This window comes from Trichechus manatus, unplaced genomic scaffold (genome assembly GCF_000243295.1).
Source record: "Trichechus manatus latirostris isolate Lorelei unplaced genomic scaffold, TriManLat1.0 scaffold00028, whole genome shotgun sequence".
Classification (NCBI taxonomy): Eukaryota; Metazoa; Chordata; class Mammalia; order Sirenia; family Trichechidae; genus Trichechus; species Trichechus manatus.
This window is the reverse complement of record NW_004443964.1, coordinates 22,442,192-22,459,167: the sequence shown is the minus strand read 5'-3', so window position 1 is coordinate 22,459,167 and position 16,976 is coordinate 22,442,192. Positions and strand designations below refer to the sequence as shown.

The following is a 16,976-nucleotide window of genomic DNA, read 5'->3' as shown; positions in this document are numbered from 1 at the left end:
GAGGGTTATTTACTAACTAGAGAGTAGATAAGAATTATCTTAGGTGAAGGGAAGGACAGCACACACTACAGAGGAAGTCAGCACAACTGGACTAAACCAAAGCTAAGAAGTTTCCTGAATACAATCAAACACTCTGAGGGACACAGTAGCAGGGGTAGGGGTCTGGGGACCATGCTTTCAGGGGCATCTAGGTCAATTAGCATAACAAAGCTTATTAAGAAAATGTTCTGCATCCTACTTTGGTGAGTGGCCTCTGGGGTCTTAAAAGTTTGCAAGCGGCCATCTAAGATACATCAATTGGTCCCAACCACCTGGAGTAAAGGAGAATGAAGAACACCAAAGACACAAGGAAAGTATTAGCCCAAGAGACAGAAAGAGCCACATAAACCAGAGACTTCATCAGCCTGAGACCAGGAGAACTAGATAGTGCCTGGCTACCACCAATGACCGCCCTGACAGGGAACACAACAGAGTCCCTGATGGAGCAGGAGAAAGGTAGGGTACAGAACTCAAATTCTAGTAAGAAGACCAGACTTAATGGTCTGACTGAGACTGGAGGAATCCCGGAAAGCAAGGCCCCTGAATTCTCTATCAGCCCAGAATTAAAACAATTTCCAAGGTCAACTCTTCAGACAGGGATTGGACTGGACTGTGGGACATAAAGTGATACTCGTGAGGAGTGTGCCTCTTAGCTCAAGTAGATACAGGAGACTAAATGGGCGGCTTCCGTCCAGAGGTGGGATGGGAAGGCAGAGAGGGTTAGGAGCTGGCTGAACTGACATGGGGAATCAGAAGTGGAAAGGAAGAGCGTGCTGTCGCAGTATGGGGGGAGCAATTAGAGTCACATAACAATGTATGTATAAATTTTTGTATGGGAAAAATAGAAAAAAGAAAATTAGCTTATGATCACAACAACAACAAAAAAAAAAACACCCTCTCCAGACTGCCAGGCTGCTGGGAGCTGGACTCGGCTCTAGCCTGCAGTGGGTGTAAGGCCCTTCTCCCAGAATTCCCAAGGCCCACTGGGGCCTCCCAGGGTTGCTGGTGACACCCGTTGGCCGGCTGCTGGTCCCCATGACCCCTGTCCACACAGCTCTTACTTCATTCACAGTCTGAGATCACTTACACCAGAACCACTGTTAAAAATGCTGGTTCCTGGGCCAACCTACAGAATCTAAGCCTTTGAGGGCGAGACCTGGGAATCTGCATTTTAATGCATTTTCCTCTGGTTAATTCTGATACAACTGAAAGTTTGAGAATCACTGCCCCACAGTGTCCCCGGGCTGCCCGCACTCCTGCTGCTGACCTGACAGCTGTTACAGCTGTGTGTGTGGACATGGTTAATCTGATTTCCTATCTGGCAGCTGCGCAGCAGGGAAGGGACAGCTGAGGGCCTCAGAAACAAGAAGAGTGGGGATGGGGCCGGAGGGAATGGGGGGAGGGGGAGGTTGTCTGTGTAGGAGGGGGTGTTCAATTGTATCTGGGTCCCTTTTGCCCCTTAGGCAGAAATCCCTGCAGGAAGAGAGGTGGCTAACCAAGAAGTCCCAAGTATTTATAGAAAACAAAGCCTCCGTTTAGAAACCTCAGGAGCTCCCTAAGGCTGAGCCCTAGGGCTCTATTCTCTAGAAGCACAAACTTTAGAGGCACACAGATGAGGCCACACATAAACTTGTACAAGTTGTATACTGCACAAAGGCACCCATCTGAAGGGGCAAACTGAGGCTGAAATCTAGCCTATGTTCCAGTTGCCAAGCCATGCACCCTGACATGGGGGTGTAGCCACCTGGAAGAAGGGACACTTTTTAAAAATTCACACAAAGGAGCTTTTGTGTGGGTTAATGGAGACCCCACACACAGACCTGAGTTTGAATCTCGGCTGTTACTTACTTACTCTGTGACCTTGGGCAGGTTCCTTAAGTTCTTTGTGCCTTCCTATTTGTAAAAGATGGCTATTAATATCTCCCTAAATGAGATAAGCTAAAGAAAACACCTGATACCCTTGTCACTTAGTACACTATAATAATGTTAGTTCCCTTCCCACCCTAGTCTTGCTCTTCCTACCTTCCCTGCACCCTGCACTACACACCCCCCACATAGCCAAGCTCTGAATGGTGTGAAGAGCATGAATAAGACTTTCCAGGGAGAACACCAAACCTGAACTCCATGGCACTTCCCAACATCCCCTGCATCCCTTCCTGGTACAAGCAGGGTCACACCCGCCTTCAACGGAGAAAGGTAATCCCCTCCACGCTTTCCCATAACACCCTGTACATTGCTCAACCATCAGCTCGACCTAGTCCAGGACAGAGGGAAACCCAGGGCCCAGAGACCAGAGGTCAGGGGTTCCCCAACTGTGTCCTTGGGAATCCCACACCAGAGGCCAAGCTCCCAGGCTCCCCAAATCAGCCCAGGGTAGATGGTGCTGGTGCCGCTGTGTACTTGGTTGTTGAGGGTGAGTTAGGCAGAGATCCCTCAGTCAAGGAAAACCTCTGATCACCACTAAAGGCTGCAATCTGTCCCCTTACTCAGGTCAGCTAAGACTCTGGCTCACTCGCTGGGGCATCTCACCATAGCTGTCTCTGTCTATTCACCACAGAGCCAAGCCCCAGAATAGAACCCAGGAATCCTGCCATCAGCCTTGGACACCAGCCGCCTCATGCCAACATTCATTCATCCATGTGCCAGGCACTGTGCTGGGTGCTGGGAAAACAGCAGTAAGCGAGACAGCCCAGAGAGCAAGAGGCACTCCTAAAATAGAGTTCCAAAGACATGCTGCTGGAGGTGACAGGTCAGCACCCACCCTGGAGAGCCCTTTTCCCCAATGCCTCAGGCCAGGGAGGCCTATTCTAGACACCACCCAAGAAAGCATCCCTGGACACCTGCTCTTTCAGCCATAGGCTTTTGCATCCTGTCTGGAGACTGATCAAGAGATGGGGAGGGGAGGTGGGGGCTGGTGAGGGGGAGGAAGGGAAACACCAGGCTGCCCAGGCCCTCATGGCCCTGTTGTTTATCTGGGGTGGATTTTTTTTTAACCCAAAGGTTAAAGCGTTTCTATTTGAAACATCTGTTTACATTCCAGAGTCCAAAAAAAAAAAAAAGACAAGGCAGCCGAGCTCCAGGCCTATATCTGTCCCCAGCCACGTCACAGACACACAGCATCAGAGCTGCGCAGGGGGAACATTCTTAGCCCTGTCCCCGAGCTGCTGAGGTGACTCACACCTCCCTCCTGCCAGTATGGGCCACACCACTGCTCAGAGGCCGGGCAGTCCGGTGGGAGGACAGGGACCCGAGAACTGGCTGGGGGTATGAGGAGGGGCAGGCAGCCTAGGGAGGGGATGGGCAGGGGCCCAGCTTGCAAGGTTTCTGGGGGTCTAACTTGAAAAGAGGCATACAAACAAGGTGAAGAAGAAAGTTCAGGCAAACTGCCAGGTGGTGCTGGGAGGCAAGGGACAGCAGCAACAGAGCAGGATGAGTGGACCAGTACAGCATCCACCAGATGGGCTAGAGCGGCCCCCAAGCAAATGCTCTGCATGGCCAGCCCTCTGCTTTCCAAGAGACTACCATGAGTCCTGGAAGCTTTGGGATAAGGGTCAGCAGGCAGGGCCTTTAGTTAGAGCTGTAGACTCAACTACGACCAGCCCTGTAAGTTTATACCCCTATCCCAGAGAACTGTGTGGGGACCCTGCAGAGCTGGTCCTCAGGAATATGCCCCCATCCCAGGGGACACTGCAGGGCTGGCCCCCAGGGTCATGCCCCTATACTAGGAGACTGCATGGGCATCCCTGCCCAGGAAGATGGCAGGCCTTGTTCCAAGGGTCTCCCAAAACATGCATTCTCTGACATATCCCAGTCTAGCTACAACCTTATAGCTCAGAGTCAAATCACAGGTACCTACGGAGGCACACAGCTTCCCTCTTCTAATTCGAGACCTGGGACCACACCAACGTATCCATAGGCAAGGACTCCCCATACACATGGACACATGCATACACACGCCCACACCCAAGTGCCAACCCACTGCCAGGAGGGGCCGAGCAGGCATGAGTCCAGCAGGCCCGTCCCTGGAGGAAGCATCTTGTGGTGCCGGCCTGGTGGGGAAGCTGTGCCAGAAAGACCTGATGCTGCCAACAGGTTCCTGTGTGGGAGGAAGTGGCCCAGCTCTGGGGGACCCCACGCCCAACTAAGGGCCAAAAAAGCTCCTGCTGAGAAAGTGGCAGGGGTTAGGGGGTTCTCAAGCCCTTCTGAGCCAGAGTAACCCTTCCTCATGAGATGGGAATAAACTGAGGCCTGGGGCAAGGAAAGATACAGGAGGAGCCAGGAGCTAAGGCAGCCAAGGCCCCTGACACTCCAGCTGCCAGCCATCGGCCTAACTGGACCACAACTGCATTGAGCCTCCTTCCCAAGCATCTGACTTCCAGGGAACCCCTCTGACTGGGGACTTGTGGAAGTCACTGCACTTTATCCCCTGAACCCCAGGACCCAGCAAAAGGGGCTGGGGAGCCTTTACTCTTGTAGACGTCCCAGCTATGGTTCCTTCCCCTGCCCAAGCCTGGGGAGCGGGCAGCCTGGAGGCAGGTTGCTGACCCACTTCCTCCCCTCTGACCACGGTGCCAAGTAGGCCAGGATGCTCCAGTAACCCTCTGCCCCCACCAGGGACGCCGACCCTGCCAGAGGCCAAAAGGACTCGCAGAGATGCAGAGTGCAGCCAGGGGCATGGTGGAAGGGCAGGTTCTGAGCAAGGGATGACAGGGGCATCAGGCCGCGAAGCCCTGCTCTGGGAGTACGGCTCCCCTTACCTCATGTATTCCCAACAAAGCCCTAAAGAAAGATCTAATAAACAGGATCCTGTCTGGGCAAGGCCAGGAGGCAGGTGCTCAGCCCCAGGGGCAGGGATGCCCAACAGCAGAGAGCAGGCAGGGACACAGAGGCACTTACCTGCCACAGGGATGCTGTGTAGAGGAGTACGCGGCAGGATTTCCAAGGATGGTTCCCGGCCTGACATTCCATCTGCTGAGAAACAGGATTCCGTTTCATAGATGGTCTGCAGCATCTCCACAAGCCCCTGAGCCTTGGGCACCAGCAGCATGCCAGAGAGGGGGCCCGCCCGAGGCGGGAGCCAGCCAGCGGAAAGGTGGTCGGGTGGGGCCCTCACTGCTCAGGGGCTCCCTCAGGCCACTGCTGTGGGGACCTGTGCTGTGGGAGGTGCCTCATCCGGCCCGGGTGCTCCCGGCTGCAGGCCTAGCTCTCCTCTAGAGGGGCCGCCACCGCTGGCCTGTCCCCCACTCCCTGAGCTGGGATGTCGAGGAGCACTCAGGGGACAGGAAGGGGAGCTCGGCAGGCAGGCGGGCTCTGTGTTCCCTCCCTGTGCTGGGTGACAGCTCTGGGCCTGGCTCCCTGCTCCTCCTTCCCGAATGAGCCGCCGGCAGCTGGCAGGAGACTGAAATAGCAGTTGGGGGAGGGCCCTGTCTATAAATAGGTGGAGCATGCTCAGGGAGCCGCCGGCCGACTGCCAGGGCTCCTGGCCCAGCGGAGGCCCCATGGGGGGAGGCGCGTTCCTCCCCAGGAGGAAGCGCCAGCGAGGGGGATGGGAACCGGGAGGGCCTGCACTCAGGGCCAAGGCTACAGAGCTAGGTGGCCAGAGGCTGGGCTAGGGACAGGCTCAGGCTGGAGTACCCCATCTCAGAGCAGCTCTGGCTACTGCTCTTGGCAGGCGAGGGACTGGAGACCAACAAGCCAGATTCCATCCTGTCTTCCCTCTTGCTGCCCAGAGCAGGTAAAGGAACTGGGAGAGTCTGGAAGAAGCGGGCAGACAGGGCCACCTGGCATAAACTTGCGCCCTCCCTGGAGCCCTTCTAACAGCCAGATGGGCATCTGGGTAGCTTCTGCACTTCTCCCCCCTACCTTCCCCCCTCCCCCCCGCAGAGCTGGGAGGTGCCTCCCCACCCCCTCAACCAGCAGGGAGACCCCTGAGGAGCAGCTAAATAGCAGGTCCCTCCCAGTCATTCTGTGTCGTCATTTCCAGAGGCTGCTCAGCTTCCTTCCAGGGGTAGGGAGACTCTTCCTGGACACGCCCTGCCCCAGCCCAGAGAAGGGGACCTCGTGGCACCTGCCCATTCTCAGAGCACAGGTAGCACTTCCCGGGCAATGTGCCAGGTGCAATGCTAAGAACATCACGTCTCATTTATTCTGCATGACAACCTCAGGAGACAGGTACTGATAGGAAAACTGAGGCACCACTGCTTAAATGGGAGGCTAGCTAGAATGTCTGAGGCTCAAGTCTGGGCACTAACCACCACAGTCCACTCTCCCACGTTAAGAGAGGACAAGAATCTGCCCCAGAGTTCCCGTTAACAGGCACAATGCCCCAGTACTCAAGTAGAAACAGACGTGAGGTTGGAGTCCCTCCAAGAAGAGTCAAGAGGCCAGCATCCAGCCCCTCCCCACAAACCTCAGGCCTGGTAGATCAACCCCTGCTCCTGGACCCTGCTGGGCCCTGGGGCTGAGGCACCATAAGGACTTGCTGCCCCTTCTCCTGGGGCTGTGCCTCCCACTGGTGCAGAGATCTCACTTGGCCCCCTGACCTCACTGGAGCCTTTTAATAGCCTGGTTATTCCTGGGTCTGTATCCTCCTCCCCCTTCCTGATGTCACAGTTGCTATTTTGGAGCCCCCTTCTGGCCCCTCCTTGCCCCCTACTCCAGGCATGGAGCCAGGGACACCTGTCCTTTCCCTGGACTGGATGACCTCACCATCTTGTCAGGAACCCAGGAGGAGCTGGCCAACCAAGGACACGGTGGCTGAGGCTCCTGGAGCCCATCTTCCCAGCTGGCCTCTGCCGGCCAGAGACGGCAGACGGGCCTCCTGCCCTCAGGTGGGAGAGCATACGGATAGAGGTGGGCTTTCCCACCCCAGACTGGCTGGCGAATGTGCATGGTGGAGGGGAGTGACAGGGGTGTTGGACCAGGAAGTAAACAGGGGCCTGGAGCCTCAGGTTCTCAGCCGGAGAAGACCATAGAAAAAAGGTGATGGAGAAGTGCTTCCCACAGGGGTTTGGCCTTGGCAGCCATCTCAGGGTAAGTCTGGGGACCCTGTTCACCACCCGTGCCCCAGGCCCTGCCTCAAGCTCATCCTGGCCAACCAGGCTGTCTCAAGAGGGAGGCCAATGCTCCCTCGGCTGGGTGATGGGCAGCAGACTCAAGGGAGCCCAGAAAGCCTGGGGCAGCAGCCCATCCCTGCCCAGGTCTCCACCCACCCATGCTAGGAGCAACTGGAAGGGCTGGCTAGCCCTGTCCTGGCTCTCTCTGCCAGCCTCAGGCACGAGAGAGGATGGCAGGGGAGTCTTTTTCTGGAGGAGAGGGAATTCATCAGTTATCATGACTCAAAAGCAGGGCCCCCAGTACCTGAGGCAGCCAGAAGCCAAGGAAAGAGAGCTCCCTGCTTAGGGAAGACAGGAGCACCCAGGAGACTGGGCAGCCAGAGAGGGCCAGAGCTAGGGGCTCAGGGCAGCTCCCAGCTCTATTACCACTTCCAGTAACAGCATAAAGTGGGAAATGAAGTGTCAGACACAACCAGACAATCCTCCATGCCAGTTCTCAGAAACCTCCAGGGGAATAAGAGAGAGGGTCTGGGGTGAGTACAAGTATCTTTCTTTCTTCTTCTGAGAGTCAGGTGATGCTACAAGATCTTTCTCATGTCTAATCTCAATCCTTCCTGCTATAGCCCCTTCCGCCTTGGTTCACTTCTCTTCTCCAACCTCATTCATCCTCATCACCCATGTGTCATCCCACAAACCCTATGGAGCATGGGGCACATGAGCCTTGTCCAGAGTCAGCACCAACCTCCCTAGACTGCAATGACTCCATCCCCTCCCTCTGAATCTAGAAGAGAGAAAGGGCCCAATGCTGGCTCTTTGAACTCTTCTAGCCTCCCTTTCCTGGGCCCAAAAGGCTGAGTTGGGGCCCCTTCTTCAAGCAAAGCATGCTTTTTCCACAGTACAAAAAGGCAAGAACTGTCCCAAGAGCACCCAAGAGTGTGGGGTGCCAGCCACCCTCGGGCCCTGGAGACATCATGCCTGCCTGCCATCCATTTCTCTCCTTTTCTTCAAGCCCAGTTCTGCCACAGCCGTCAGCATTGCCTGAGAGCTGCCATGTGCCAGTTTCCATGCTAGGTGCTGGCTGAACCCTTTCATTTGGAACCAAGTCCAAGGAAAATGGAAAATCTACTTTGGCATCTTCCACCTCCCCTCAGGGTTGACCCTGCCTCCTCCAACCTTCCCATTCTAAGCCTTCAATCCCTTTGGAATGATGAAACGGAGAAGAGGAAGGTGGAGCAGATCCCAATCTGTGGTGAGCACAGAGGTGTGCTGGGGGCTCTAAGTGGGAGAAGACACCAGGAGTCCATTTCCCAGGCCCCTGCCCCATGCCAGCACTGACCCACTTTCTCTTCCACAGGGCTGGCTGCCTGCCTTCCCCAGGGGCTCAGAGGCAGAGCCTGAGGCTGGGGGGAAGGATGCCGAGGTTCTTGGCTCCACCCTACGCCCATGCCCCAGTTTCTCTGGTCACCCAGAAAGGAGGGAGCAGCTGCCCGCCCGCCCTCCTGGGAAAGGGAAGGAGAGAAAGTGTGGAGGGTGCTGGGAGATGCTGGGCCGGCAGGTGTTGTTATGAAGCTTGTCTCCCTCCCATACTGGGGATAAGAAACCTGGCCGCCTCCACCCTCCCGGGCTCCACCACCAGCCAGACTGGCTCACGTGGCCGGCCCTCACTCTTGTGCTCTCCTCTGGGCAGTGACCAGAGCAGGTGAAGGTCCTGGGTTCCACAGCAGCTCCTCCAACCCGACTGGCCCGAGCCCAGCAGGGGAGATCCTGTCAGCCCTCCAAATTGACTGAGGGGAACATACAGAAATGGTCAGTTCTGGAAAAATAAAGAAAGCCTCCATCCTCCAGTCCCTTTTTGATTCAAGAGAAGCTGGAGACCAGGGAATAGTCTCCTCGGGGAAACAGGTGGCCCCATCAGTGGCCTCTGCCCGTACTCCAGGACTGCAAATTAAGGACAAATGCTGGTGTTCGACCTGGCCCAGAGGTGTCAGCCCAAAAGTAAGTAGATCAGCTCCCACTACTGGGGAGGAAGGGGGACCCTAGGCTAGGAAGTACATCGCTCAGTCTCCATCTGCTGCCCCCTCACTCAGAGCACTCTTTTACTAACTTGTCTGCTATGAGGGCAGGGATGGACCATCTATTTTTCTTCTGTTCCCCACAGGGCCAAACCCTTTGGGGTGTTGGCAATACTCAGCAAGGACTTGTCAAATGGAAGCGTTCCTGCACTGAGAGGAACTTAGGGGAAGCCGAGGGGCCAGCAGAAAGATCCCTGCCCTTACCCAGCCCTGCTGCTCTGCACCCCAAGGAAAGAAGAGTGATAGATCAGGGGTGCAGGGGAAGAGTATGGGAGATGTCCAGAGGCTGGGGCACCCAGGCCCTGGGGACTAGCCATTCTCATCATTCCCCCCTGCCCCAGCCCCTGCTTTGTGGCCCCATACCCTTCTTTCCTGGGACTCCGGGAGCTCTCTGCGGGGTGTCCACAGGGGAAGTGGACACCCACTTGCTCAGGCTACAATCGTGGTTTCATTTTACTTCTGTGGAGTCCCAAGGCACGTGGCTTCCAGGCTTCTGCCAGGCACCATGCACCCACAGCCCCAGCCCAGATGCCACCCTGAGCTCTGGGAATAGCAGATGCTGGGCCCCTCGAAGAGGAAGAGCTGTGTGGAAGCTGGCTGGCTCCCTAGCCCAGGGTGGCCGGAACCCCACAATTGGGAGTCAGTCCCAGAGTCCCGGGTAAACTGTGGGAAGGGCCTCAGGGGGATGCCCCCAAGCCCTGATCCTGGCCTCTCAACAATCCTAGAGTGAGGTTCCCAGTCCCTGGCCCCCTTCCTCAGGCCCTCCCTCCCAAACACAGGGAAGACAGCATCTCCCCCTACTGGGGGGAGGTGGAAAGCCAACCAGGGTGGCTGATTCTATAGGCCCACTCAGGGGACCATACTGGCCGGGGCTCAGCAACCGTTCCCAACTTGCCTGCCTCCTAGGCTGGTGGCACCTCCAGCTACCACCACACTCCTCCCAGCCTCAGCAGAAGTGGCTACAAGGGGAATCTGGACCACCAGTGTCTGGAAAGGGAACTCAATAACCTCATCTATCCTGAGTTGATTATTTTAGTCTTTTGCTGCAATGGAATAAAACCCCAAAGCAAGGAAACATCCTTTCCAAACCACCAACTGCTGCCTCTGGGCAGCTTCTGTTCCCTTGGCCAAGGGTTAGACCCTGACGCAGTGTGAAACGGGGACTGGAGGTGGCTTCTGGACAGGTCAGCATAGCTCAAAGGAAAGGAGCAGCTGGCCCTACCGCCACGCACAAGTGGCCCTGCCAGGGGGAGGTAGTGTCCAGAGGAGATGGGCAAGGGACTAATGAGAAGCCACCACAGGCCTCTCCTTTTCCTTGGCCGATCCAGAGGGGGAAGCAAGAAGTCAGATCTTGACAGCCCACCTTGGTGAGCCTCCGGAGCCTGGCCTCCTCCAGCTAGCACTCTCCTGTCTGCAGTCCATGCCTAGGGTGTGTCTTGTTGCAGAAGGAAAGCGGGGGCACAGCCTTGACCATAATAAATGGCACACAGCCAACCAATCCACCAGCCCCCAGCTTCCCTGCATCTGCCGGAATCCCCAGGATCCCGGGTCAGGGCTTCTCCCACACATCACCAGTGTGGGGTCCCCACAACAGATGGCCTCAGATCTCCAGCCAACTAAAGATGGAAGATGGGGGCAGCCTACATTCCTCTCTGATGTGGCTTCTGTATCATCCAGCAAACAGGTTTCACCTCTAGACTTCAGTTTCCCTATACCTAAAAGAAGGAACGATATCCTTCCACCCCTTCAGAAAACTATGTGGGGATATGGGGGGCCATGGAGGGTTAAAGTTGAGCAAGACTGACTCTGAACCTTTAAGATTGTGCAGAAGGGAAGGAGAGAGCCAAGGAGAGAAGGCCGTTATTACTCTGACCACACTGACCCATGACCCCCTGGGAAACTCCTGAGGGTCCAGCTCAGGCCACTTGAACACATACTCATGGGCACACACCCAAACCCACCCATGCACAAAGCCGCCTGGCGTTCCACCCATGGACTATTTCTGGATGCACTGGGCAGGGTCCTAGTCGCAGAGAGGAGTAGTAAATCTGAGAGCTGAAGATCCCAAATTAGGAATCCACCACGTCCAGGGCAAAGAGGCAGAGTAGTAGTCTACCTGGACTCAGAGGAGAGAACAGAGACTCCGCTATAAACATGTCACCCTGCCTACCCCTATACCACACCTCCCCAACACAGATGGTAAGGCCTGAGGCTCTGCAAATCTCCACTAAGAAAAAAGTATGGAACTCAGAGAAACACTTCATCAAGAAAAGAAGCCGTCACCACAAAGAGGAAGCCAGGCATTCGGAATACAGTAAGAAAATTCTTCCAGCATCATCCCTGGCCCGCCAAGGGCAATTAAGGGGTGCACAACTCCCTCAGGCCTGCCTGTCTCAGCTAATAGGGCAGGATAGAGCTGGCATTTAAGGTCCCTGAGTTGAGAAGGCAGGCAAGGGGACAGAGTCAGACCTAGGGCCAGGTGGGACTGTCAGCCTGGCAAGTCCCAGGTCCACTTCCTGGTCAAAACCTCAGTTTTGCCACTGCCCTTGACTTGCAACCCTTCTTCACTCCTGATCCCCTGGCTCCCTTACAGCTCAGAGACCCTGAAGGCCTGGACTGGACACCCACACAGCCCATCGTACCCAAAGCTACTCCAGGGTGCTCTTCTCCAGCCTCCCAAGTCTTACCCGACTCGTTGGGAGAGTTCATGCCGGCTTGGGGCCCGCAGGAAGCTGGCGTTGGGGGCTGGGGCAGGAGGGGATGGAGCTGCGGTGATGTCAAGAGAGACAGACGATAACAGACAGACGGACGGACGGGACGGGAGCCCGGGGCCGCCGTGCCTCTAATGCCCATACGAGGCCATCCTTCGGGCGAGGCGGTCAGGCACTCAGAACAGCATCCCTGGGGAGAGATGGAGCAGGGTTAGACCCCCAACTCAAAAATCTTGAGAGTCAAAGGAGACCTGGGACAGAGAGGGAGGAAAACCTGCCCAGGGGCATAGAGGGGGTCAGCAAACTGGGCCAGAATCCTGGTTTCTTCTCTTCCTAATCAGTGAGGCTGCCAGCACCCAAAAGAATAAGAAACAGCTACAGTGGCCACACCCAAACAAACTCCTTTTCAAGTGACAGTGTCCACTGCCAGGTGGGGAGACCTTATCAACTCCCAAAGGTCCCTGATGTGGGACTGGGTGTGTGCCAGGGGAGAAAGTGCAGGGAAGGTTCTGAACTCTGTCCCGGGCAGTGGTGGGATACAGGGCTGAGCTGGGTCCCCGGTAGAAGTTAAGGGAGCAACTGGTATCCCAGCCCCAGTAACCCAGAGAGACGGTCATTTCTCCCCACTTTCTGATCCTTGTGCCACTCCAACTCTGGAATGTAGATGTTTCTCTCTTGATCTCTCCCATTCAGAAATGGGTTAGGCCAAGAGGATAACTGCCTCCTTTCTGTCCATAACCCATGCTGTTTCTAGGAATTTGGAAAGGCAGAGACATCCATCCCAGAGCCAGCTGGGGGTCCAGGGCCCAAGCCCAGGGCTGTTAGGTGTGTTGTCCAGGTTGTGCCTGGTCAAGGAAGCCTGGCCTGGGGGGATATAAAATCTAGCCCCTGCTCTGCCTGCCAAGCCATGGGCCTGACACAGGCTGGGTAAATCCAGAACAAGGGCCCCCTTTCTCCAGTTTGCACAAAGGCACCAAAAGGCCCAGCAGTGGCCCTGCCAAGTCCAACAGAGTAATGGAGGATGGCCCAGGATTACAGGACGATGGGTTTGTCCCCACTCCTCCAGCTCCTTTTCCACCTGCCGCCCACCACCACCCCCAGCCCCATCGGTAGTCCTCAAGCTTCAGAGCCGCACACACCCACCTGGGCCCATCCCTAAACAGCCCAGGATCCACCCAGACATGATCTCATTCATTTTCTTCCAAATGAAGAAAGTGAGGTAGCAGGAAGCGATCAGATGAGGCTGAGAGGAGCTGCATGTTTAAGTCCTAACTCTGCTCCCCAAGCCTCAAGAAGACAATCAATCAGTTCTACCCCCTGGACAGCCCCACTTCCCATCCCAGCAGGATTAATTCTCAGTAAGCCTTGAATTTTCATCAAGGATTCCCAGGGGTGGGCTCCATTTAGGGCCCAGAAGCCCAAACATCAGCTGTGGCAGGGACATGAGAACACACACACATGTACACACACGTGTATGCACACGTGCACACATACGCTAGGAAGACCTGAAAGCCTAGGCCTGCTGCCCCCTGCTCTCACCCACAAGGTTTGGATCCGGATTCTGTAACTGGAGGAACGTGCCCTCACATAGTCTGGAGGAGGGGAGCAGGGTCGAAGGTGCTGCACTGCTCCTGGAGCACAGGTATGGGGTAGGGACAAAAGAGGCTGCACAGGACTAGGGCTAAGCTCATGAATGTGGCAGGTGGGGCTGTTGGTGCCCTGGCAGGGCCCACGTGGGCAGGCAGCTCAGCCCGTGCCCACGCCAGGGCTGGCGCCCTGCCCCACTCACACCGTTTCCCGTGGGCTGGGGAACACAGGTTCAGAAATTCCCACGACTCCCAGCAGCCCAAATAGCCCAGCCCATCTCCTTAGAGACATGCACTTCCACCGCAGGATGCTCAGGAGGAGCAGAAGCCTCAATGGTACGAAAACCAGGTCATGATCAGCCCCCTGCCCCATCATCCTTACTCACTCACCCTACCTCTGGGTCTTAAAGGTGCTGATCCTCACTCACTGGGGGTGAAGAGAAAGGGAGGGGCTCCCAGAACCCACAGGGGCTCAGGCCTTGATTATGCTCCACTTCTCCCCACCCTGGAGGACTCAGCAGGACCCCTGTGCCCCGTCCACCTGCAAAGCCCCAGAGAGTATCTGCCAACAGCCCATCAGCCTCCGAAGTGAACAAGAGCCATGAACCAGGGCCTCCTGGGAAACAAAGCAGCATTCATGGCCTGATAGGCCAGGCATAGATTCTTGTCTGGGGTGGGGCATGAAGGGGAAAGAGGGCAGCCTGATGGGTAAAACCTGAGCTGTTTCCTCCTCTGCCAGAGAAACATACTGACCGTTATTATATAAGCCTCTTGGTGGGCAGCCGGGGACCAGCAGTTGTGTGGCTCCTGGATGCCCCAACACTTGGAGGTCAAACCCTGCTTCCACGGGGTCATAAAGAGGCAGACTCCAGGGCCCTGGCCCTTGTTGCCAACTCTCTTTCCAGACAGACCTCTGTCCCTCTCCAGGTTTGCCCACCTCCCACCTCCAGCTAGGACAGCAGGTCAAGAAAGAACTGAGGGAAACAGGCTGCTTCTCACCCTACAGCTCACAGCTAAGCTGGGGATGGTGGTGGAGCAGAAACCTAGGGAGACACCCCCCACCCCACTCATGAGCAATAAAAACTCTGCCAGAGAGGGTGGGAGGAAAAGGGCAGACAGTGAGGGAGCCATGATGCAATGTAATGCCCCAAAGGCCACAAGTTCACAAGGTCACCCTGCAGGGATCTCGTCCCTCAAACAACTCCTTCTGAATTCCTGAGGAGTCAGGTGTCCTTGTCAGGGCCTCCAGAACGTGGATTCCCGTACTACCATGCAGCCGCTTCCTGACACCAGCTCTGGCCCTGCTAGAGGTAGGCCCAAGTCCTGAGCACCCTAGCCAAGCTAGGGGGCCCCCTCCCCAGTTCATACGTGGCAGGGTTGAGCCCTGGGAAAGCAGGAGTCTGAACCAAGTCCTGTGAGCCTAAGATTGCTTCACTTTGCCCCCAAGGGCTTCATCAAAAACCAACAAGCCCAGACATCCCATCCCAAGGCCCTAAGGACCTCGCATCTTGACCCCTCCTGAGCATGGCCACAGCAGGCCGCTTTCCCCAGCCCCCAGGAGCTTCCCTCGCCTTGTGCCTCCCCAAACTGGGCCAGAAGCCTGGGAAGATCTGAGTTGTGCGAGGTGGCTGACTTGGACGGACAGGCCCCAAACTAGGGGAAAGGGAGGGCAACAGGGGAGGAAAAAAGGCACCAGGCTGACAAATTCATTTTTGCAATCGGCCCATTTCTGTTTGTCTGCTCAGACGCAGCTCCAGGCATCTGTACAAGCCAGATGGAGGAGGCTGCTATTTCTAGAAAAAAAAAAAAGGGGGTGAGAGGGGAGGGAGGAGGCGGAGGCGGAGGGCGGAAGACTGGGTCTGTTTGCCCTAAAACCTCAGGCAGAACAATACCCCCCTCCCCAGCACTACCAGACAGGGTCCCCAGTCAAGATGAAAAGGGCTGGGGCTGGGGGGAGGGGAGATGGGGGGGAAGGAGGAAGAGAGGCAGAGAAAGTTTAATGAACCCAAGGCAGCTACACGATAGGCCCCCTCATGGGTTGCATCAGGTTTTCATTCATGAGCAAGCAAGCAACAGTGCTCCAAAAATGCCAAGAACCGCCCCCCCTCACTGTCTCTCCCCCCCCCACCAACAGGAGTGCGTCCTCTAGCAGGCTGGCTGAGCCTGATGCCGCTCCAGACATCCCTCCTCAAAGGGATGTGAGTAGGATGAATCAATTATTAAAGAGCAGCTGGTACTTCGGCAGCAACTGCACTCCCCCCAGCTCCTCTCGTTGACCCCCAACCCCACATGCAGAAACATAAAGGACCCCTCCACCCCCAGGCCCCATTTCTAAACACACAGCTAAGATGCCACCCCTAGGGAAGGGAAAGCAAACCTGTGTCTCTGCAACTACTTGGGGTGGGTGGGGCATGTGATACTGCCCCCCTCCAAATTACACCATCCAGTCACAAAAGGAAGAAATATTGGGGAGAAGGGAAGGCTGGCACAGAGCTAACATTTCCTCCGTTCTTGCCCCCAAGGAACTTGTAGCTGGTAACTTTCTCTCTGGCCCCTGGGGTGCATACAGAACAGACTGGAGATGCTGTGGGGCTCACCCTCTAACTCAGAGGAACCCCCCCCCAACCTTGTCAAGACAGCCCAGATCCAAGTCCAAGGGGACAGAGAGCAAAGAAAGAGTTCAAGAAAAGGGGCAGGAAACAAACCAGGCTTTCCCCAAGCCTTGTGTTTAGGGAGGGAGAGGAGGAGGAAAGACTGGAATGAAGAAGCAGGCAGCCCCCAACTGGCTCACGGGCCAAATCCAGCCCAGCCCAGCCCAGCATCTCCCCAGCCAGCAGGGGGTCAGCAGCTGGAGACCCTGCCTACGTGCTCTGAGCCTAAGAGGAGGCCCAGTGTAGGGCACAGTCCCATCTCTAATCCTCTAAGGCAGTCTGGCCAGGGGTCCCCCTCCGGCCCAGAGTCTTGGCCTTCCTATCCCATCTCCTTTTGTTCCTGTGATCTGGCTCTATCCTCCCCTCCCAACTGTATCTTGAACCCAATAATCCACTCCTCACTCAACCTCCAGAGCTAATTCCAGGCCCCAGAAGCAAGGTGGTCACTGTCAAGAGTGGTAGGTCCTGTTAGCGTAACCCCCCCACCCCGGCAAAATAAAAAAACAACTGCAGCTGCTACATCTCCTCTTTAGGGACACCTCAGAGGGCCAGTGATGGGTTATCAGGTGGCCACCTCCTCCCTGTACAGGGCTCCCTCCTCCTCTACACCTCCCCGCCGCCCCAGGCACCCAGCTTACTTACTTATCACCCAGCCAGGTCTCATCTTTCCCAGGGCCTTAGGGATAGGTAGGGTAGGGAAGCAGACTTCCCCAAGTTATAATGCACTGGCAGTGCCCTCTCCTCCATGAGATACAGACCCAGGATAAAAAATAGGGGGTATCCACCCCAGACAAGAAGGGGAGGGAGCTGCATTTCACCTCCTAGTTCTCCCTCTCTCTCTGGCTCCAGGGTGTCAGACAGG

At 56.1% G+C, this 16,976-nt stretch overlaps 1 protein-coding gene across 2 annotated transcripts in view; it reads right to left on the bottom strand.

Annotated features, from left to right (window-relative positions):
• The window catches only part of HDAC5 (histone deacetylase 5), a 30,980-nt gene extending 19,056 nt beyond the window's left edge, over positions 1-11,924 (bottom strand). Inside the window, exons 1-2 of one of the 2 annotated variants that reach the window (XM_023729412.1) lie at positions 11,854-11,924; positions 4,936-5,007 (exon numbers count right to left, since the gene is read on the bottom strand). In XM_023729412.1, the coding sequence (XP_023585180.1) occupies positions 4,936-5,007; positions 11,854-11,875 (94 nt within the window). In that variant the 5' untranslated portion in view covers positions 11,876-11,924. Of the gene's footprint in view, positions 1-4,935; positions 5,087-11,853 lie in introns of those variants that run through there. The other variant, XM_023729411.1, reaches the window with a different exon arrangement.
• Between the last annotated feature and the right edge of the window lie 5,052 nt (positions 11,925-16,976).